The sequence below is a fragment of the Poecilia reticulata genome, linkage group LG5, assembly GCF_000633615.1.
Source record: "Poecilia reticulata strain Guanapo linkage group LG5, Guppy_female_1.0+MT, whole genome shotgun sequence".
In the NCBI taxonomy this organism is placed as follows: Eukaryota; Metazoa; Chordata; class Actinopteri; order Cyprinodontiformes; family Poeciliidae; genus Poecilia; species Poecilia reticulata.
The window spans coordinates 16,344,981-16,367,383 of record NC_024335.1 but is presented as its reverse complement, the minus strand read 5'-3'; the positions used below and the strand labels follow the sequence as shown (position 1 = coordinate 16,367,383).

The window sequence follows — 22,403 nt, the reverse complement described above, 5'->3', positions numbered from 1 at the left end:
TATATTATTTATATATTGTTATATATAAATAATATATATTTATAATAAACACACTGATTGTGTTTTTAATCATAAAAAATGTTTTTTTTATAATTAAAAAAACACTTGATTGTTTTTTAATCACAATAGTACTATTAGTACTAGTACTACAGGTTTGCTCCTTACAGACAAACTTGTAGCTGAACAAATACAGCTACAAGTTTTCACTTCTGTGCTCATGAGCACAAAAGCAACAATCTTGTTTGTAATAAAAAGGATTACCTGCATCTCTTCCTCCTCCAACTACTCTGCCCTTTGACCCTCTGAATGCACTATAGCTCACTGATGAACATGTGAATACGCTCTTTCAGCACCAGAATGCCAGAAAAGCTCAAAGTCCTGGTGGTGTTTTCCCCCTTTGCCTAAACTGGGCAGCATCTTCTCCCACACAAGAACCATCAGTAGCGGCGTCCCTCAGGGCTGTGTTCTCTCCCCACACCTATCCTCTCTGTAAATAAACGCCTGCACCTTGGTGGACCCATCTGTGAAACGACTGAAATTTGAAGAAGTCATTGGTCTGAACCAGGATGATAAGGAGTCTGAATACGGACAGGAAGCGAATCGGCACCATCTGGAGTTAAACTCACTCAAGACAGCGGAGGTGACGGTGTGCTCCCTCCACGCTCTGCCGCCTCACCATTTTGAAAATACTGTGGATCATTTCCATTTCCTAGAAACCATCCTATCTCAGGACCTAAGATCATCCTCACACACACACAGAGCTCAGACTCTGTCCTGAGTTCATCCGTCGCTGTGAGGTTTGGCCCATCTGGAACAAGCAACAACAACAACAAAAAAACGGGCAGGTCCATACTTCAACAATCAATCAGGTTTGGAGCGAGGGTCATCAGCGCTGACCTTCCCTCCACCCAGGACTTGTGCAGGCAGGTGTAGGGTCAGGAAAAGAGGGCAGCTAGCATCTCAGCATGTCCCACTCGTCCTGGACACACGCTGGTTAGACTTTTACCTCCAGGTCAACAATGCAGACTGCAATTTGTAATAAAAACAATCGGCAGAGAGAGACGGCGTCTTCCCCTGCGAGCTAAACACAGTGAACACCTTAAAGTTAGCTACTCTATTGTGAAACAAAATGAGCATATTTGCAGTCACACAACCTGTTTTTTCAATATATGCAATATAGCATATTAACGTATATGTATTTGTGTTCCTGTTCATTCGTCAATAATCCGTTGGGGAGTTGTTGCCACCATGGACGGCACAAGCAGCAGGTGTTACTGTATGTTTAGGAAGAAATTACTTTTATTTTTTCAAAGTACCATTTAATTTTTCCTTGGAAGCCTTGACATTTTCTTCTGAAAACAATTTGAAAAGTACATTTTGTATTCATTCAGGTTACCATTATCGTCTTTGCATTACATTTGGGCATGTCTGTGTTGAAGGTAATCCCTCAGGGAATGGGAGAAGTCTTCCAGCTAGGAAAAAACCCGATGTTAGTGAGAGGAACCAAGAAGAACCAATAAACAAAATGCTCGGGCTCCATGATGAGCCTCCACAGCTTTACCTTCCGTATCAACGTCCTGCTGATTCCCTCCCCTCATCTACAAAAAGATTTATGTGTTAAACATTCAGCTCCCAGCTCTATACACAAATATACACAAACTAACAGTGTGTCGAACGGCTCGGTGTTGCCTTTAAAGCATTCTGTTATGGCCGTATCGGTGTAATAGAGCCCTACACGGCGAGATGAAAAGTCTTCTGAAGCATGGCTAAATGCTTCTATTCCTGCAGCAGGCGGTGGGGGCGTAACAATAGCCGAGCGTTCAGACTGCCTCGAACTGATGGGTTAGTCAGGCGACTGATGTATTCTGACAGACACAGACAAGCAGGAGAATTGTACAATTTATCAAAAAGGCTATGTCTCTCCCTCTGTCAGTTCCTGACAGGCATGTCTGCGGCTGAGAAAGGGCAGGTATCAAGCAACTCCGTTTGAGGTCGTGAAATCCGGATCTGGGAGGCGATGCGGTCTACGTCTCAGCGGGAACGCTCGGAGCGGTTTCAAAGGAGCGAGATTTCAAGAATCGCTTGTGCCGTCTAACACGTCAAACTCGCTGCTAAGTCAACCCGCTGTTGCTACAAATCGGCTTTCCTCGACTTGTCATCCTTTTTGTTTTCACTCAGCGTCTTTGAGCCCTCAGACCTTTCACTTGCCTGCTCCATTTACTCCTCACCTGAACACCGGCACGGCCCATCAATCCTCCTGACACGATCGGTGTTTTACAGGCCTGCATTAGGCCTCCCTCGCAGTTTCTGTTCATTTTCATTACAGGTTGCAGGTAGCGACGAGGGTTGTATACAGCAACCCTCGTCGCTGGTAAAATGGGATCACTTGACCGGGTTGTTTGTGCTTTTATTTTTCACAAAAAGTCTTGTGGCTTTCCGAACTTGCAGGTGGAATGCGACACATAGATGAAAGCGTTACTCCAAAGCTAGCTAGAATATGACGTCAAATGATAACTCTAGAAGCTGAAGGAGCAACTTTTCCAGGGAACCAAGTTGGATTAAGGACCATAAGAGAGGGTTGAGCATTCGTCAAGCGAGTCGTTCCTGTGCTGATATCCTGCTGATGACCCACTTTCACTTTTCTGGTAATGGAACCAGGTTTTTATTGAAATCAAATTGAAAAGAACGCATCAAGTCATGAACTCTGACAGGTCCTCAAGGAGTTTGGATGAGAAACACGCCCACAGCATCACAGAACCCCTACCGTGCGTAACAGTACGGTAGGGGCTTTGACTCGCATCAGATCCACCTGGAGTGTTTATTGAAGAAAAACTCAAATCTTTTCAAACAGTTCCAGTAAAAGTCCCAGTAGAGTTTAGAAAACTTCACCGATGGGTTGACAGCGAAGGCTTTTTCTTTCTCTCCTTTCATTTCTCATGTAGAGCCGATCTAAAAGTTCACACCACCACGCCTGCGCACACACAATCATGAATACTGACAATTTAGAGAAATCGATTAAGCTAGCTGTCATGTTTTTGGACTGTGCAGTGAAGTGTCAACACATGTAGTTTAGAGAACAAACCCACGACGTTTTTATTGCAAGGCAACAGTTTCATCCCCATCTACACAGAGACACAGAAATACATTTATTACTAATAAAATATCTCCATAAAGCTCACAAACGCAAACATTTAAAGTATAAATAGTAAAATAAATGCTTCAGAGAGATTTATTGTATAGGAAGTTGTATGGGGTTAGCTTATGCTAATAAATATAGCAGTGCTAAAAAGTGTCAATGTTGTTGTTTGCTCTGAATTTCTCCACTTCTCCTTTTTCTCCCTTGCTTCTCTAAGATGGTTGTTGCTTCATATTTCATTCATCAGTCTTTGTTTATGGAGGAGTTTTCATACACAGCGAAGGCAACACAAAGCGCTTCAGTTCGTCTTCTGCAAAGTTCTGTTCTGTTTCGGTGCCTTTAAAGCCACGCTAACGCTAATAAACGTCATTTATTTTGCGTGTGTGTGTGCGAAACGTTTCTCTTTAGTTTGACGCAGAAGAGAAAAGAAAGAACGAGAAGGCAGGTTGCACTCACTTTGTTCACCACCTGCCAAATTCTTCAATGTTAATGAGGAGCAGGAACATTTTACAATGAAAACATGTAAAAAAAAAAATTATATTCTCACTGTTGATTTGTTTCATTGGTTGAATTCATTTATCAAATAGATTAGCACTACAATAAGTAGATGAAATTAAGATGAAAGAAATGTGACGTACATGCATCATTTGGGGCATTTTTTGACCTACAGAGCCACCATGTGGCAGACAGAGGTACGACACCCACATTGATCACGCAGGTCCCACTGATGAACCGACAAAACAGCGACAGAAGTGGCTAAATCCCCTGAATATGTATCCTGGTAGCAATAACATTCGCCCAATTATTTTTCAACCTCAAACTGCATTATGCGTGGATTATTGATATTCACAGCCGACAGGTCTCAAGCCGCCGCCAATTAGAGTAAACCGTCAAATAATAATAATAATAAAAAAGAGCATCAGTCCGTTTGTGCGCCAGATATCTTGTTTCTCGGCGAGTGTGAAATGAGAAGGGAGCCAGGCGATGATGCTGACCTTCACAATCCACAGAGCCTGTAATTAGTCGTGTCCCTGCCGTAAGCAGGCTGCCTTCTCTCTTCACTTAAAAGGAAAACTAATACAATCACTCGCCAAAAAAGACTGGATGCTGGTAGCATTTCTTTTGCGCATAAAGGTCACCCTGCACAACACAAATAGCGAGAGCGGAGAAATCGAGGGATAATTAAGGAAACTGTTGTAATTAAGAGCCAGGAAGACGAGACTTGGGAGGTTTCAGCAAGCTTGGTGGGTGTGACTCAGCAAGAAACCGTCCCCGCAGTCATCCTCTCAGAGAGAATGGAGGGAAAAAATAGGTTTGGCCTTTATGACCTGTATTATTAATTCAGTCAAGTTTTGATTGTTTTAGACTGAAGAGTCTCAAACAAATGTGTGACCTTTTCACATTTGTCACATTATGAACTACAATGCACATTATGCAGCAATGTGCAGTCCAGCAGTTGCAGATTCTCCCACCTGAATCTCTGCATCTCCTCCAGAGTCGCTGTCAGTGTATGTGCTGGGCTGCCGTCTCGCTGCAGGTCTGCAGATGTGCCACAAACTCTTCATTTCTAGACCGCACATTGAACAAGCCCCAATGAAATGTTGGAAACTCTGGGTGTGGTTTTACAACTTAAGCCTGCTTTAAACTTCTTCAGCGTTCCCTCCGACCTGTCTGCTGCGTTTATTGGTCTTATGGTATCGATTCTCTGACAGATTATCTGTACTTATCATGACGTTAAATGGATAACCCTGACCGACTTTTTCAAGAGACTTGTCTTGGGAAAAAAGAGAGACTTCAGTCAGAGGCTTCTTCAAATTCACTGTAATACAGACTGCTACAGACTGCAACAGATGCCAACGATCTACAATATCTATTTGAATAATTTAAAATTAATATGAGGTAAACATTGAATTTCCCTTTGGGATCAATAAAGTATGTTTGAATTTAAATTTGAAATGACTTTGAAAGACTATTTGATTATTTGATCTATTGAGGCTATCAGAGAATCCACATGTATGTAATCCTCTTTAGATGTGGAAAACAGTGAGCCAGTGTTATTGTCATATATCCATGTTTGTAGGTGCAGAAGCAGACTTCATTGGTGTTCACTTGCGTCCTCTCTAAGCTTCTTTCTCTCTGCTCCTCCTCCTTCTTTCCCTTTAAGCCCTTCCCTCGTTCCTTTTTCTCTACTCCTGCGTGTGGCTCAGTCAGAACAAATCCTAGTAAAACATATTGAAGTTTGTCGTTCCGCTGAGACGCAACGTGACAAACGTTCAACATTCATACTCTTTTAAAGGCGTCACATAAGCAGGCCAACGTAAACTTTAATGTTTACAACTTACGATAATTGCATAATAAACACCGCAGGGCCTCAGCTCCTCGTGAGAGACATTAAAGTTTACGGCAGCGCTGAGGCAGCGAGAGTCCTCGAGAGCAGCGTCGCCTCTGAAACGCTGCGCGTCTGCACTGTAAATAGATGAGATCGCACCCAAACGGATGTGTTTGTGTTGACAGTTTCTGACAGCTTAAGTGCTATGTAGGATCTGTGAAGGCTGTATCACTCAAACAGAAGTATTTTCTTTGCAACCACGCCAAGCACAAGTCCTCGTCTGGGTTACGTTGTTGTCAGAGCGAAATAAAGAGTAAAAACGTCTCACACACACACACACACACACCCTCCGCCATGACGCAGGCCTGGTCTGCGTCAGGCTCGGCGAACACGTGTTACACCTCTGAAATGACAGTGTAATTAACCTCTCACGGTGGTGGCAAGGGGGGATTCTGAGCAAGACCCCGTGTACCTGTTGGTCCCCGATGATTACGGCTGCCGGCGGACACGGGGTCAACCCAGAGCATCACCAAGGCAACGAGGAAGGCCACCTGCCAAGGCCAAGCTGACCTTCCCCTCAGCTTCATCCTGAGAGAGAGAGAGGAGGGACAGGGGGGCAAAGAGGGAGAAAGCAGAGGAGGAGACGTTCAGGAAGAGGCTGGAAAACAACCAACAAATGCAACTTTCTGAACAAACAGTGGAGGAGGTGAGCTGCTAAAGGTCAAAGGAAGAAAAACACAACCTTAAAAAACAGACGTGACCCGAGGAAACTGGTTTTTCTAGCTCGCAGAAGTACAGTCGTATTTCTGTGTACACCTGAAGCATCAGCGGCAGCATTTCTTTGTGGGTTTTTTTTCAAATCATGTTTCTGCTAACATTTTTGTTAAATCTACAATGATATTGTAGAAAAGAAAAATGTCATTATCAGTCATTATGAGGCAAAACCAGTAAAGCCATTCAGCCAAGTCAGGCAAACATTTTATGTTAATGAGTATTAATCAATATTTGAAGATAATAAATGAAAATATCATCAGTGAGTTTTCAGTGAATTTTGCTTGTTATGTCATGTCCTAAATTAATATTTTAATCAAAAGAAAAAAATACTATCCTGAAACTCCCTGGACCTTTTTGGATTTTGTCATCTTAAAACTGCAAACCTAAATGTATTTTACTCTGTTGATCTGTCAATAGACTGACAGGTCAACAGATTGTTGAGTAGTGCATGAAAGTAGAAGGAAACATATCCTTCTAGTTTTAATAGTAGGTCACGTATGTACAGCCTGAAAACACATCTCTTCTCCTTCAACACCAGCTAAAGAGAAAAGGTAAAGGAAGAACATTTAAGTATTGTGGGGTTATTTTTATTATTATTCATGCTACTAGCTTTTGCAATCTTTATGAATTTTATATTAGTTTTATTATTTTTTACTAAACTTAATTTTATTTTATATTTTCTACCTGGGGTTGTTGCAAATGTGCTACATAAATAAACTTTAACTTCACTTGAGCAAACAAAAATTCAAAAAGCTAGGTTTGCATTTAAAGTTGTTCTTAATTTGGTTTGTCACATAAAATCATAATAAAACACATGCGGGAGGGTGTGAGTAGCGCCTACGCAAACTGATTGACAGCGCTAAGACCCTCCTCCTGACTCTGATTGGTTGTCTATGACCAAACTTTGTATTTCTCATTAAATTGTCATGACATCGTGACAGTTTAACAACTATGTTAAAAAAAAATCTTTTTTTTTAAGTAAAAGTTGCATCAGGTTTGTAGACATGATGCAACAAATTGTGATGGGCGTTAAAATGATTGCAGTTCGCTGCATGTACAAATCAAATGTTATTCCAAAAGTACAGGTGATTAAGTTTGGGTTAAACCAACCTGTCAAACATGAATTCTTATTATTCTTTTTTTAACTTAGCTCAAGTTTATTTTTAATGTCATTTTTGCAGACGAGTCACTAAGCAGAGACAAACCCGATCAAGAAGAACACGCATCAGAGCCTCACCTCTGTTGTCTGTCTGTCTATCTGTCTGTCGTCTGTCTTCCACTGGCCAGGTCCTCACAGCGTGAAGCTCATGGCGGCGTTCACTTGCACCTCAAATCTCCTTCTCTTCCTCCTCCTCTTCCTCGTCTTAAACACAAGACGCCTCTGGAGGAAGGAAAGCACAAAGACACCCATCAGAGAGCACAGTCTGCCCTGGGGTTGGTCCATGGCCTTGCATGGAGGTCTACCCACACGTACACAGGCACCCCACAAATATGTATTCACACACACAGTTGTGTTTTCATCACTTGTGGGGACTTCACATTGACTTCCATTAAATTCTACAGCCTAACCCTTACCATAATCCTTACCCTAAACCTAACCATCACAGACCCAACCACTAACCCAAAAACAACAATTTCCCTCATGGGGACCAAGAAAATGTCCCCACAAGCAGCAGTGGTCCTCATAACCCCACATTGTAGACAGAAATAGGTTCCCATAAGGATATAAAAACATGGCATACACACGCGCACGCACGCACGCACGCACACACACACTCACACACACACAGGGCTGAAGATGTGAAGGCCTAGATTCTGTCAGATCCATTGTTTACAATGGGTTCACCTACCCCCAGGCTAAATGTGATCCCCACTCTAAACATCACACACAGCTCCCCCCCTCCACCCTTGTCCCGTCCAAACACTCACTGTCTGTCATGTGCGCACACACGCACTCACACGCACGCACACACACACACACACACGCACTCACACGCACGCACACGCACACACACGCATGCACACACACACACTCACACACGCACGCACGCACACGCACACACACACACACACACACACCACACACACACACACCACACACACCCTCTTTCGCAGATACACACACACATACATACGCAGATGGACACATAAAACAACATGCATAATAAACTAAAAGTCCAACTGATTTCCAAAATATGTGTACATAAAAGGAAAGCAGCAGAAGGGCCTATTAGCTGAAACATTTAACAGCTGATCAAATATGCCATAGAAACCAGTAATGACATACACACATACACACATGCTAAATTTGCACAGTATTTGCAAGGTAAATTCAAAGCCTGTCAGAGGACAGCAGGAGAGACTCTTCCTAATTACAACTGAGTGACAGTCTGTGATGCAAGTGTGCTATCACACACACACACACGCACACACACGCACACACACACACACACACACGCACACACACGCACACACACACACACACACACACGTGCACGCACAAGGTAAATTGCCATCCTGCAATAGTAGTGTGTCAACACGCCTCTCTTTGCAAAGGGGAAAGACTCTGCAGGCTTCAAGAAAAGACAACAGTCACATTAATAACAAAGTCTTCTCTATTCCTCAAACCTTCATTATTCATCAGATTTCATTCATATGCAACTCAGTCCACTAATATGCTGGGAAACTTCTCTGAAAGGACCACGATTCGCTTTCAAACATCGGTGTAGTGCCACTGCCCCCTAGTGAGGGGAGAGTGCAACAACGAGAACCACAGGTCTGCAAAGCAGGAACCAGAAATAAAGATGCAAACCAACAGAGCAATGAAATAATTATCTGAAAGAGCTTCAGTGAAGTTGGATCAAAAAGGAGAAAATGTTCATAATTTAGGCATAATTACAAAATATGACTCCTACATTCTTATAGAGCACACAACATCCACACATTCGCAGCTTGTGACGTTTGCGATCAGAGTTTAAACTTGTGTATTTGTGTGTAACAGTTTGAATTCGGTACAGTATGTGAAAGTATGCAAGGTGCATGCGCTCTGAGAAGTGATTAGGCATGCTGCATGGCTGCACAGAGGCCTATTTCTTATTCCCTTTTGAAAGGCTGAGTCAGGGCATGCATTTTTATCAGCTTTGTTCTGTGATACACTCATTAAAGGAGCACAGCCGTGCATGTGTGGGTGCGTGTGTGTGTCTGGATGTGGGTGTGTGTGCGCTGCTCGTTGGGAACAGGAGAGAGAAAATGTCCCGTCGTCGGAAGCAATATTGTAACCTTTGCAAAGTCTTCATCAAAACTCAAGAGAATGGCTTTGGACTGTTTTAAAAAATTTATTTTGTAAAAAAAGTAAACGTAGAGAACAATCAGGGCTTGTAGTCACGGAGATAAAACATGAAAATAAAAACCTGCCCAAGATATAAGTGGAGTAAAGCTGTCGGTTTGGACCTCCAAACCTGCGGGGACTGGTTAGATGTGCAAATATAACAGCGACATATTACATAAAAAAAAACCTTTCGATGTTTGATAGTTAAAATATAAAATGTAAATTAGTGGAGGGCAACGCTTTAGAAGTAGCTGAACGATTATACATGGTACAGTCACTCTATATGCAGAAGGACAAATAAGCTGCTAAAAGGTGTAACTAACGTATTAATTTAACACATTTGAACATATAATTTACTCACATCTCTTACCCACAAGCCAGTAGAGACTCCCTGGTGAAATAATTTTCAGCATTATGGAGAAATCGCTATGAAATTGTAATGAAATTGCTAGTAGCTTTGTGAGGAAAAATATTAATTTCCCTGGGCCAAATACCTGCCGGACATAAACACAAACATGAACTTTTTTGTTGTTGTTTTTTTAAGGAAAATAATAATCTTATCACTTAAAAAATGTTCTCAATGTAAAGAGACATTATCCTGCCACAACTAGTAAATAAAGGCTACTAAGAGCTTTAAAATCTATAAAAACCCTCTAAAAGGATAACTTATAAAGTCTAATAAATACCTACAGTTGGAAATTCATATGTTTTGTTAAAAGCACTTTGGGTGTTTTACAAGCATAAAAAACGTTTACAACAAGCAAACCCATCAGTTTTCAACCCAGCTTTTTGAAAAGCAAGAACTGACATCAAGCTAACACACATCATATTTCACTTTTTTAAAAATCTATTTTGTGTTTTTTTTAAACTACTTAATCGTTTGTCAAGCTAATTTGTAAATCTCATATCATTTGTTTTTATTGTATGCTATTACTCGTCTGAAAATAAACTGATATCATTTGATGTGACAAAGAAAACCATGTTGTTGGAACCATAACCAACACACCTTGTATCATTTGTATCATTCACAAATTGAACTCTTAACACACAGAAAACAGACAAAAACTCCAGGTTGCTTAAGTCTACATCTTCTTTAGCCAAAGTTATTAAACGCTTCCTCCCCCGCCCCCGACTAATGGACCGCTCTCCAAATCAGGACATTTTTGCAATTGGACCTCAACATCAACGCCAGGCCCGCAAAATTCGACATTACTGGCATCCCATACATCACTGTCTATAGAAACACTCTGCCAGCAATCATGTCACTTTTCTCCAGGCGTGTAATCAGAAATCAATGGACAGACAGCAGCTTATGCTGCTTTCGCTTCAGATTGGAAAAGTGCCCAACGTTCTTATTTTTATTGTGCAGCTCTGCTGCTGCATGAGCAATCAACTTTGCTTGTAGACACCGCTGCACTGCCGTATGTCAACGTCATGAAAATGTGTTGGCTTTCACTGAAATAATCTGAATTTACCGTTAAAAGGACATCAAGGTGAGTTTTATTAGATCCTCTAATCAACCAGGAAATGTAAGGTTAACCGAGCTGTGATATCTGATGTTAGTGGTAAAGCTTTGAATCTGAAACACAAGTTTGAATGTCTTTATGTTAAAGGAGGAGTGCTCACTTATTCTAGTAGGTCGAACACACACACACACACACACACGCACACGCACACACACACACACACACAAAAACCCTCACACACTCCAGCAAACTGCACAAACATGCTCAAGATTATCTGAGCACATCAAGTCTCACCCCATCTAAAATTATCCCTCCTGCTGCATCACCCTCTCCATCTCTTCTCGCTGCGCGTCTCAGAGGGCTGAGAGGCTGAGCCGTGTCATTTCTCCCAGTAATCACGCAGGACTGACACGCCGGCTCATTGGCATGCAACCAGGCAGATCTTACCTCCTCCACAAATACACATCCGCGTGCGCCCCGCGCCTCCCGCCCCACCGTCGCAAAACAGACGCACGCACGCACACAATTCGCTAAATTACTCTTGCGGATGCGGACTCTGACCTCATCTGCCGCATCAAGAAACAGGTTTGCTAAACAGTTTTCGTCTGTCGCCGGTGTCCTGCCCTGTTTGTCAGTCAGAGAGATGATATCATCTGTTAGGACAGGACAGGAAGTTTCATATCAGCAGAGCTGTTAGAGACAGGAAGCGCGTCGTTACTGGGTGACCTTTTGTGGCACATGGCTGTTGCTAATGTTTTCATTTAGTTTTAGGTTTAAAGCTTTTTTTTTTTTTTTTTGCCCACACAACACTGTAAAGCTGATCGACCCCCTGACCTGACAGACTGAGAGGCAGAATGTTTATGTGTGAGTAAGAAATACTGAAATTGTTCACGTTAAAGCATTCGCTTCTAATCTTTAATTGCAGAGAAACAAAACATTTCACTTATTTCCAACTCATTGGTAACACTGATGCACACACTCCAGCCTGCTAGTGTGTGTGAGGTAAGTCTGTAGTTAGTCAGATGAAGTTTTTCATAATCCTGTCCCATGTTGCTGATTGATTTCTTTATTTCATGTTCTTTCTTAGTCTTCAAAATGACACAAAATTGGGAAAAGCGCAACATTTTAAAATCATGGATCAACTTTAGCTGATCATTTTCACCTAAAAAAAGTGAAATTACAGAAAAGAACTTAAGAGTCCTGAAAAAAGATCAAGAGATTTTTAAGTTGGACCTAAAGTATGAGTTCTACTGTATTTACATGCTTTTAGTAAAAACGCCTAAAAATGTTTCATGGCTTTTGAGTTTGATTATTAAAGAAAAATAGAAAAAAGTGAAGAAAGCCAAAGAAAAATAACAAAATAGATGGTGAGAAGAGGAAAAAGTGCGCAACATAAACTCTGCTGCAAGTCATCAAATCTCCCTTATTGCTATCTCAGAACTATCTAGTTTTTTTTCTTTGTTTTTGTTTTTTTTTTACAAGTAGTCCTCCTTATGGTAGAGCCATTTTACAGCAAATGTGTTCTGCGTAGTAAAGCAAAATTTAAATCTGTTTTGGTGAAATAAAGCAGGACAAACTCCAGATTAAAAAAAAAAGAATCTCCGGTTCAATTACGGCGCCAAACAGAAGTGAAAATGTATAAGTCTGAAGGCCACACACGCGCTTCACAACAGTATCTTCCCCCGTGCTGATTTTTTCTTTGCCCAAACACAAACCAAGCAGACAAAGAAGAGGATAAAAAGAAGGAAAAAGAAATCCTATCAGTGTAAAACAAAGTGCGTCTCCCTAAGGCGGAAAGATATTGAAAATGAAACGGGCAAGAAGCACAAAGCTCAGTGGGATCTCATGTGAAGCGTTGCAGATTTCCACCGATATGCGCCGTATTAACATTCAGTCGGGGTGTGTAATGCCCACTCTCTCTCTCTCTCTCCCTCCCGAGCGAGGCAGCCATTACGGCATGTTGCTCCTCTGCTGTTTCTTTTGGGTCGCTGCGCTCGCGGAGCGGGTGCGTGCAATTATAGACACGCGCTAAATTGCACAGACGCAATCTTACAAACTGGGACGCCGCGGCACGGCTCCTCCGTTCCCCCAGCCTTTCACTCCTCCACTCCTCGCTGGTGTTCGCGCTCTCCATTCCTCCAGATCTTCCTCTCCGCTTTACGGATGCGAAGATAAGTTGCAGCTTTCTCTGAGAGAGCAAGTTGGAAGATCAGTTAATTCCTTTGATTACAGAGGCAAAGGTGTGAAATCCCACAATGCCACTGGGCCTGTCTCTCTCTGCTGCTGTGTATATTCTAATAAAATCACCAGCTAATAAGTGAAATGGGCTGGCAGGTGAAAAATAAATAAAAAATGCTTGGAAGGAGAGAGTTGTGAGTGAATGTTTGAATTCGGGACCATTACCTGACTGTGGTATCGACTGCAGAGTTCAGAGAATGGCCTTGGCTCTAAGGTACCATTACAGCTCAATTGATCTGCCTGCACTTAAGTCTAAATCCAACCTTGTTGCACAAGCCATCGTTTCAGGATCCAGTGACCAAGACATGTGTGCATGTGTGTGTGTGTGTGTGTCTGTGTTTTAGCATTTCTCACCTTGTAAGTCCCATTTTTTTAACAAAAGCTATGTTATGGTGGAGCCCAAAGTCTTGGCTCCGTAAGAAGATGTGTCGTTTTGGGGTTAGGAGTTCGGTTTAGGGGCAAGGTGCTCATTGACTTTATGCTAGGTTTTATGGCAGCCACTTACTGGTTTAGTGTAAGTGGCTGTAAAAATGAATTGGAAATGAATGGTAGACAATGTAAAGTCCTTGTGAAGATAACAAGGCATGCTGTGTGTGTGTGTGTCTGCGTGTGTGTGTGTGTGTGTTTAGACAGAGAATCACTTTAAATAACGGGAGGTAAATCATAAATTCTTTGGAGTTTTTTCAAAGTTTCCATCCAATTCTCTCCTTATTTTCATAAACTAACTCCCATCTTTCTTCTTTTCTCAGCGCTGCATCTCTTTCTCTTCATTTTCCTTCAGCTTATTTCGGTTCGTCGAGGTGGAAGACCACAACGTTTGATGCATGTTTTATGATTTGAAGCAGGTGAACGCCGCTTCTGGGAGTCCGGACTCACTTCTTTAACAAGCAGCAACAACACAGCACACGGGGGCAGGTTCCTCGTTTTGTTACCCCAAACAAATTCTGAAAAGAAACTGGTGGGGGGGAAAAACATGTATCAAAACAAAAATTATTCAAGACCTACAAACACTGATCTGATAAGGACGACACAAGAAAAGCAACAACAACAAAAAAACAGCTGTCTGGAACCAAATAACTATAACATCAATAATCACTACAGAATCAGTCTAAGGTGCTTTTCATGCTCGTGTCATTCTAAGGTGGTAATGTTGCCAAGAAAGCTTTAAAATATGACAAAACCGTCATGAATCTCGAAGACTTTCCGTTCAGTACAGAATTATTTGACTAAAGTCTGATTGGCGTAAGAACTGGACATTTCTGAAAGGCCTTTAAATTTCAGACACTGCTTTGTGCCCCCCGTTCGCTCTGCCAGGTCATGCCAGCCTGGGAATCGTAGATCCCAATTGTGCTTTATGGCTATTTAAAACATCATCATTTTGCAAATAAGCACGTCGTTTTTTTTCAGCTTGTTCTATTGTTAGGGTTAAAAGGTGGAGAGGAAATTTCTTCTTTTACAAAACCAAAAACAAGTAGGGAAATTTATTAGGCTAATAAAGATTATCTAGAATATGCATTAGAAGGCCCAGTTTCTGCTTTCCGTCATCTGAAACCCCTCGACCAGCTCGGGTCGACATTTAACAGCGAAGCCCTCCTTGGCGCCGCTGACAGACAGCAGCGCAGTCCAAGCCCGTAAATCTGCTGCATTCTAATAAAGCATTAAAAGGCCATTAAAAGTCAGTGTCCCCGAGCGCCGGAAGATGGATGGAAAGGTGAAATGGAAACGAGACACTTTTAGATGACAGCGCACACCTGCTCGCAATTCACCGGCGTTCCCCGTTCCTTCCTCTCAAAAACAATCTGCCACATTTGTTCCTCTCTGTCTTTCTTCCTTTCTTTCTTTAGCTTCCAGTCTTTGCAGGCTGGAACTCACTTTTTACGTCTTAAACAAAAAAAAGGTAAAACATTTTGACCCGGAGTGAGTAAAACTCGCAGATTCACTTGGTTCTTTCTCTGCCCGCTTACTCGAGGCATCGTTCCTTTCGCGGTCCGGTTCTGTTTGTCTCCAGCTGGAAAGCGCAACACCGTGCAAATTTTAATGAGAAGTTTAAAAAAAGAGGAATATTTTAGGTAATTATCTTCCCCTTCTCAGCCTTTTTCCTCTTCGAATCTGTTCCTGTGACCGTTTCCGACAATATCTGCAATTTTCAAATTAGCATCCGGACCGTGATGAAGATAAAAAAACAAGCGCAAGTAGAGATGAATGAATCAGCACAAGGGGAGACAGAATAACCTGGCATGGTAATGAAGGATGCTTCTGCAGAGCCAGCAAATGTTTCCCCACAGAAATGCACCGATCAATCGGCCGGAGTTTGGACTCGACCAATTATTTTTTTTTCCCAGATTGAGAATGAGCTGGTTGAGCACTGAAAATCTTGAGCACTGAAAATCTGATGATCTCCTTTAATGCGATAAAAACTTACATCAGTTTATAAATGACTCAACCAGCAGCACCGCACACATTTTTAAATGACTAAATATCAAATAACTGAATGCTTTGGATGCACAAATGGGGCTACATTTGCAATTTTTTCATTTTCTGGAGGATTCAAAGCCTCCATTGGAGAATGTCTGGATCATTTGAGGCTCTCTTTTAATGATTATTGGTGAACGTGTGAATGAGGATGCGTGAGCAGCACTTTGTGCAAAGCTCCTCTGCTGTGAAGTCAACGTAACAGGCCGGGTGCTTGACAGACATAGAGACGGTGGAGAGCATCGGCCATTCATTTCATTCTGTTCTCAAATCAAGATCAATGAAAACTGAGGCACCTCAACATGAAGCCTGCAAACGCCGTATACAGAGCGGTTCCTTTGACCCAGATGAAGAAGTTCAGACCTGAACTCTGAGGCTGAGAGTCGGCTGCATTCGATTATATCTAAGTGGAGATAAAACGAAACAGCTGCTTCTCCTCTCTTACGATGCAAGTTTATGTTCATTTGTAGACATGCTCACCACAAAAACTCCAAATCTTACCAAGTATTCTTGTCTGGTTTCTAAAGCAAACACACCTGATGATATAGGAGATTGTTTTAAGTCACCAATTCCTTTAAGTTATATTTCCACCGGCAGATTATTTCACTTTTAACATGGGAAAAATGTCTTGTTATAATTTAAATAAGCTGCCAGTTAAACTATCACTTTATCATCAATACTAATGAATCATTGACTTATTATAAGCTCCTATAGCTCACTGAAAAATTCAAGTGCACTAAGATGTTTGAAACTAGAAACTAGACCAGAAATCCTTTGTAAGATTTTCTGTTTTTGCAGTGCACCAATCAGGTTTTTCCTAGATGATTCCAATTTCTGATTTTCTTTGAGGTTTAACACATTGTTTCTGATATATCTTTTTAAGGATTAAATCATAATGAAGAGATAAAAACATTTCAGGTGCTTTGACCAAGCAGATCTACCTAAAACAAAAGTTTGACAAAATTATCCCCATTTAGACATCAAAATGTAAATTCCCCAACCTTTATTTGCTTTTTTTGTTAAATTGCACCAAAGCACATGCTACTGCTTGATTCGTATTTTTTTTTTTGTTGTTTTTTTTTTAATAGAAACGGTGGAGTCTTTAAATTTTTTTTTAAGTATTTAATGAGTCACCAAACTCTGATTAGAGTGAAACAAAAGAGAAAATTGGCCCATTCCAGTCTCTGCCCAATCAGATGTGATTCTTTGGGGCGGGTGGGTATTTTCTTCCTTAATAACCAGCTAGATTTATTCCGCATATCTTTTCAATGGGGCAATTACAGTGCGAGTCAAATAAGAACGAGTTTGGGTAAATCAAAAGGCGAACATTAAAGAGAAAGCCAAAAACTCATAAATAAAAGCGATGGCAACAGCAAGCAGGGCAGCGAGAATCAGGAGGTAGACAAGAAAAAAAAAGACAGAAGTCAGGAGAATAGAGAGAGAGAGAGAGCCGAGAAGAGAGAGGAAGCTTGATCAATTGTTCATTTTACAAAGTCACTGAGACGTGTCAGCAGTGTCAATAAGTGAATTAATTTGTCTGTGAGTCTGCGGAGCATGACACCATCACTCTGCTCCCCTCAGACAAGCAGGGCCTCTAACCCTCTGTCACGCGCTCACAAAAGCAATTCCAAACAGGGATTATGCACAAATATCCCAAACAGATCTGTTGACACTTAATGGGTTTCACACAATTATACCGGCTGTGCAGGTTCTAATCCAAAATGTCATGATTTTCTTTATTTGGCGAGGTAGAAGGGGGCGGGGGGTCCTCAAATAATATGAAAGTGGATGTAAAGTGTGTATGTGATTATTTATGGTAAATAATAATGACTGAAATGTGATCTTGTACAGTATGTGGTAGAAAACATCACAGATTTATTTATTTATTTTTAATAATTTTGTGCTTCAGATCAACCTTTGTGCAACCTTTGTCAGAATGCACCAATCTACTGACCGGAGAACAGAAGCAGACGATTTTTCTTTTACCGGCTCCGATCCAAACACTGAAAAGTTACGAATTCAGCCGATTTCAGTCAACAAACAATTTAGCTAATGACGTTTAGCTTAGTGTGTTTTGCTTTGAATTTATTTGTTAACCTGTCAGGATAGCAAATTTTGCTGGACGATAAATTGTCCCAGAAGTTATCGCGATAAACGATACAAAACCATTTTCACGTAATATAGTGGTAATGGCATAAAAATGCAAGAACACATTGTTAAAGGTCAATAAACGTTAAATCTTAAACATTTAAAAGTGGACCTGGTACACATTTAAAATATCCAAAATAAACAAAACAGGAACAACAAATAAAATTAATAGTGAAGTCTCGGGACAAATGAAATTGTCCTTGAAAAAAAGGTCAAGTTGAGACCAAAACACCAGACGACTTTTATAATCCAGATTTTAGAAGAAAGAGAAAAATGATAAATCATGCAAATAGAAGTTATTGAGTTTGCTTTCATTTATCAAGTGATTCATTGATTTATTGTTTATTGTGACAGGCTTAGTTATTGTATCTAAGTGTGTGTGTGTGACGCTGATACAGTACGATTACCGTTCAATATGACGTCTGCTACCTACCAAAAAAAATCTGTCAAACAATCTGCATACATTTTTTTTACTCTTTTTTGTGTGTTATACTTTTTAGTATTAAAAATTTCTCAGTCACTCCAAAGTAAGCATCAGCATGTCAAACCTAAAAGAAAAATAGAAATCGGTATCAGCCAGCAAAAGCCTGATTGGTGCATCTTTAAGTTTGTTGAAAATGAATTAACTTTCATTAAAAAGAAATTAAAATTGAAAGGTGCAGAAGATTCTTAATGTTAGCTAACAAAAAAAGCATGTTTGGGATTGGAGATGAAATCAGATCTCATTTAGTCACGGGGAAATTACGAAACAAGTTGCATCAATAGCCAACCAGGCTTGATCTTCCTGAGTGACAGCACTGAGCATCCAACCAATGAGGGGAAAATGTCGAGCAAAACAGAAACAAAACAGTGGGTGTACGGAACAGTTCACATTCAGTATTTTTTATTTTTTTTATTTTTTTTTTTCACAAAGTATGTGCAGCAACAAAATGGAGAAGCCTTGCAATGCAAAAGTGCTTTCCTCCATCACGATGAAATCACATTTTAAGCAATTCAACCTGCACTTTATATGGTCAACTAAAGCTAATTGTTTAATTAAAAAGTTACACTGTATTTAGTTTTTGTTTTTGTGGTTTTCAGTATTTGCTTCCCCAGACAACAAGCATCCATCAGAGCGGCCATCCTTTGGGGGGGAGGCTGTTGTCAGGACGTGACTGACATCAGTCAGCCATGAAGAGGGACCCTCAGCCGGTGTTTTCATTACAAAGCCATCACCTCCAGCGCAAACACACACCCCACAAACACACACATTTACACAACCTGACAGATTTCAGCTCAGCCCTGACTAACCACTCTCCTCCTTGTCGAGGCATCACTCTCCCACACTCATTCACTCCTGCTCTCCATTCAGAACATACCCTGGCTATCTTTCTTGTCGGTTTTTTTTCTGTTTACATCATCTCTGCCTTTCTTATTCGTTCCCCCACTTCTACATCCCCGCATTCCACAGGGTTCCAGCTACTTTTCGTACTCGTTTTTTTTGGGGGGGTTTTCAGACGCCCCGGGCTCTGATTTCTCCTGCCGTCTTTACAACAGATCCATACGGGCTACGCAACGTGATGGGAGCGTCTCATAACCCAGCACACACTTACACACCTGCCGAAATGGGGTGGGTGGTGGGGGAGAGACCGACATGCAAGCAGACCGCACAAAAGCACAAATTGGGAGGCAGCAGATTGCATCCAAGGTGATAGATGGATCACGGTGGGAAGGAACTGTGCCTGTTCAATTACAATCATTACTATCACTAAGGGAGATTTGTCATGGTCAAAGTGAGGTAAAGCTGCGGGGGAAAATCACCTTGAGGCACGAGAGGTGGTGGCGTCACTTTCCCCGAAGGAGCATTAGATCCTCGAAACCTGCTTTGGGCAGAACATTTCCAGATGTTTGGTGAAAGAAAATCCCTCCCTGGCATATGATTCATCTCTCTTCACTCTACAAAAACCTCTAGATGCCTGTCACTGTCTTCCCAAGCAGAGGCCATGTGGAAGTGTGTATGAGCGAGTCTGTCCGCTGCTACATGGAGGCGAGGGAATGAGCTGTGGGGGGGGGAGGAAGACAAGACCTTGCAGTGGCTGACTCACTGACCGAGAATGGATGGAGAAGTAAAAGCTGTGAAGAGGAGTGATGAAAACTGCTCTGTCTGGACCCGCTGGAGTCCGCAGTGACAGGCGGACTGATGCGGAGAGGGAGGAAACTTTACCAGATCGCACTCAAATCTGCTGACGGGAACTTTTACTTTGTTTGACAGTTTGATCAATAGCGATTTTAGATTTTTTTTGTGCAGTGATGTGTGTGAACATCATCACACTGCTAGTTCTTGCGTCATGATCCCAGGCCACGTTGCTCCGCTCAGAGGGATCCATTCTGATCACAGAGGCCTATTACAGATCAGCGGATCCAGTCCAAACCACCACACACACACACACACCCACCCACACACACACACACACCCACCCACACACACACACCCACCCACCCGCACACACTCTTTCTCCACCACCGGTCACAACCTCTGTCCAAGTTGTGGTTTTGCCCCCGTGACATGAAACGAATCCACACATACACACGCGTGTGCGACCCCTCCCACCCCCCCCCCCACACACACACACATGCGCGCCCACACACACACACGCGCTCTCACACACACACACACATGCGCGCGCTCACACACACACAGCACTTGCGCTCATTGATCTACTCTCCCCTCCTGCCTCCATTACAGTAATGGATCTCCTGTTTTAAGAAGTCAGTCCTGTTTGTCTTCTGTTTCTTTTGCGTTTCGGTGACATCACTTTCACGATCTACGAATCAATGCACACAGAAGGTGGTCTGACACAGTCACTCTTCTGCATCGTGGCTTTTGTTCCACATCGGTTTCCACAACATCACAGGCGGAAGGGTTTGGGGGTGAACGGGGTTTATTCCTCCCCTCCTCTTCCTCCTTGCGCTGATTACAGACAATCTGTTAGCACCAGTAGGTGAGTAGGTGATCCCCAATCTGCTCCGCCCTGATGTCACTTCGTCAATCACACATGCTTGATTTTTCCACGTTATCTACCGCGTGTTATTATGCAGGCGAAGTCTTGTCGTTTCACAAGCATGCACATGTCATCTGTACCTCTTTTCCCTCCCACCCTCCGATCTCTCCCTCGCTCTCCGACTCATCTTCTCCCGCCTGAACCTTATTCTGTTTTTTTTTTCCCTACACACCGCTGTCCGTTCTCAATTGCTCACAATCCATTCTCCTTCCTAGTTCACAGTCAATCACGCTGAACCCTGTGTGAGAAGATTACCCACATCGATACAGGTGATGCGGCTCTCACTCTGGGGTGGAAACACCTGCGGGGGGCGGTCACAAAGACATCACAACATGCCGTTTTAATATTTGCTAACCCTTTATGCTTTTTGTAAAAACACATAAAAAAGAGACAATTAGGTAAAGCTTTCTCAGCATTTTATGACCACAATAAATTGAGAGAGGTGACATTTTTTTGACAGGCCATTCTTGGCACAAATTGTTCTATGGCAATTGTAGATGTTTGAAAACACAGTTTTTCATTTATTTGACCTTGTCAGGAAATCAACTGTGGTACCCAAGTTACGTAACATTCCTCTCTCTTTTGTAGAGCAGAACTATCCTCACATTGTTTTGTAACCAGACCCACCATACTCAAGTTGTCTCAGCTTTATAAATATAATGCAGATGTGAAATCCTGGTAAAAGGAAGAAAAAAAAAAAGAAGCAAAACAAGTTTTAGCCATGTTAAAAAAATGTTTTCAAATAAATCGACTTATCCATCCCTTTAGATCAAATATTAGATCGATATTTTACATTTATTTTTCAGTTATGTTACATACTTAAAAGCTTTATGTTTTCCTGCTGTTTTGTTTTTGCATAATGTGTTCCTCGGCGGAGTGGGTGGGTGTTTTTGTTAGAGGGGGGCAGAAAGAGATGGCAGCCCAGGTCGACAGTCACGCAAAGGACGCCACTGCTTGAGTAGAATTACAGTACATGAGGAGTAATTGACTGAATATTGGCGTGAGGGGGGAGAGCGCGCACAAACACCGGGCAGGCACCTTTACGCAGGTGTTTGTCACTCTGCGCGTGTGTGTGAGACTGGGTGACAGGTTGGAGAGAGTAATCTCCCCAGGATTAAGAGCGCTGCTCCCGTGTTAATGTGACTGTCAATGAGAATTAAGTCCGAGGACGGATCCTCTTCAACCGCCCTCTCCTCTCCTCTCCTCTCCCCTCCTGTCCGCCCTAATAACAGCGCTTTCGGTGGAGAGCCAGAACCGCGTTCAAAGCAAAACAATGGGGAAATAATTAAGGCGTCTCAAATACAGTACAAATTGCAGAGCCAAAGAGATATGAGAGGGGGGGAGAGGACGGGGAGGGAAGAAAGAAGGGGAAACAAGGACGACTAACAATTACAACACGATAGGGGTTGGGTCTCATTACTTCTTCCATTAACATGCAGCAAGTAATTTTCGCTTCTCGCTTAAGTGTGTA

At 42.0% G+C, this 22,403-nt stretch overlaps 1 protein-coding gene across 3 annotated transcripts in view; it reads right to left on the bottom strand.

Moving 5' to 3' along the window:
• tafa4b (TAFA chemokine like family member 4b) overlaps positions 1-22,403 on the bottom strand; it is a 73,477-nt gene that overhangs the window by 45,209 nt on the left and 5,865 nt on the right. For 2 of the 3 annotated variants that reach the window (XM_008409570.2, XM_008409569.2), the window contains 2 exons: positions 7,477-7,620; positions 5,938-6,053 (listed from right to left, as the gene is read on the bottom strand). In XM_008409570.2, coding sequence (XP_008407792.1) covers positions 5,938-6,052 — 115 coding nt within the window. In that variant the 5' untranslated portion in view covers position 6,053; positions 7,477-7,620. The remainder of the gene's footprint in view (positions 1-5,937; positions 6,054-7,476; positions 7,621-22,403) is intronic. The other variant, XM_008409571.2, reaches the window with a different exon arrangement.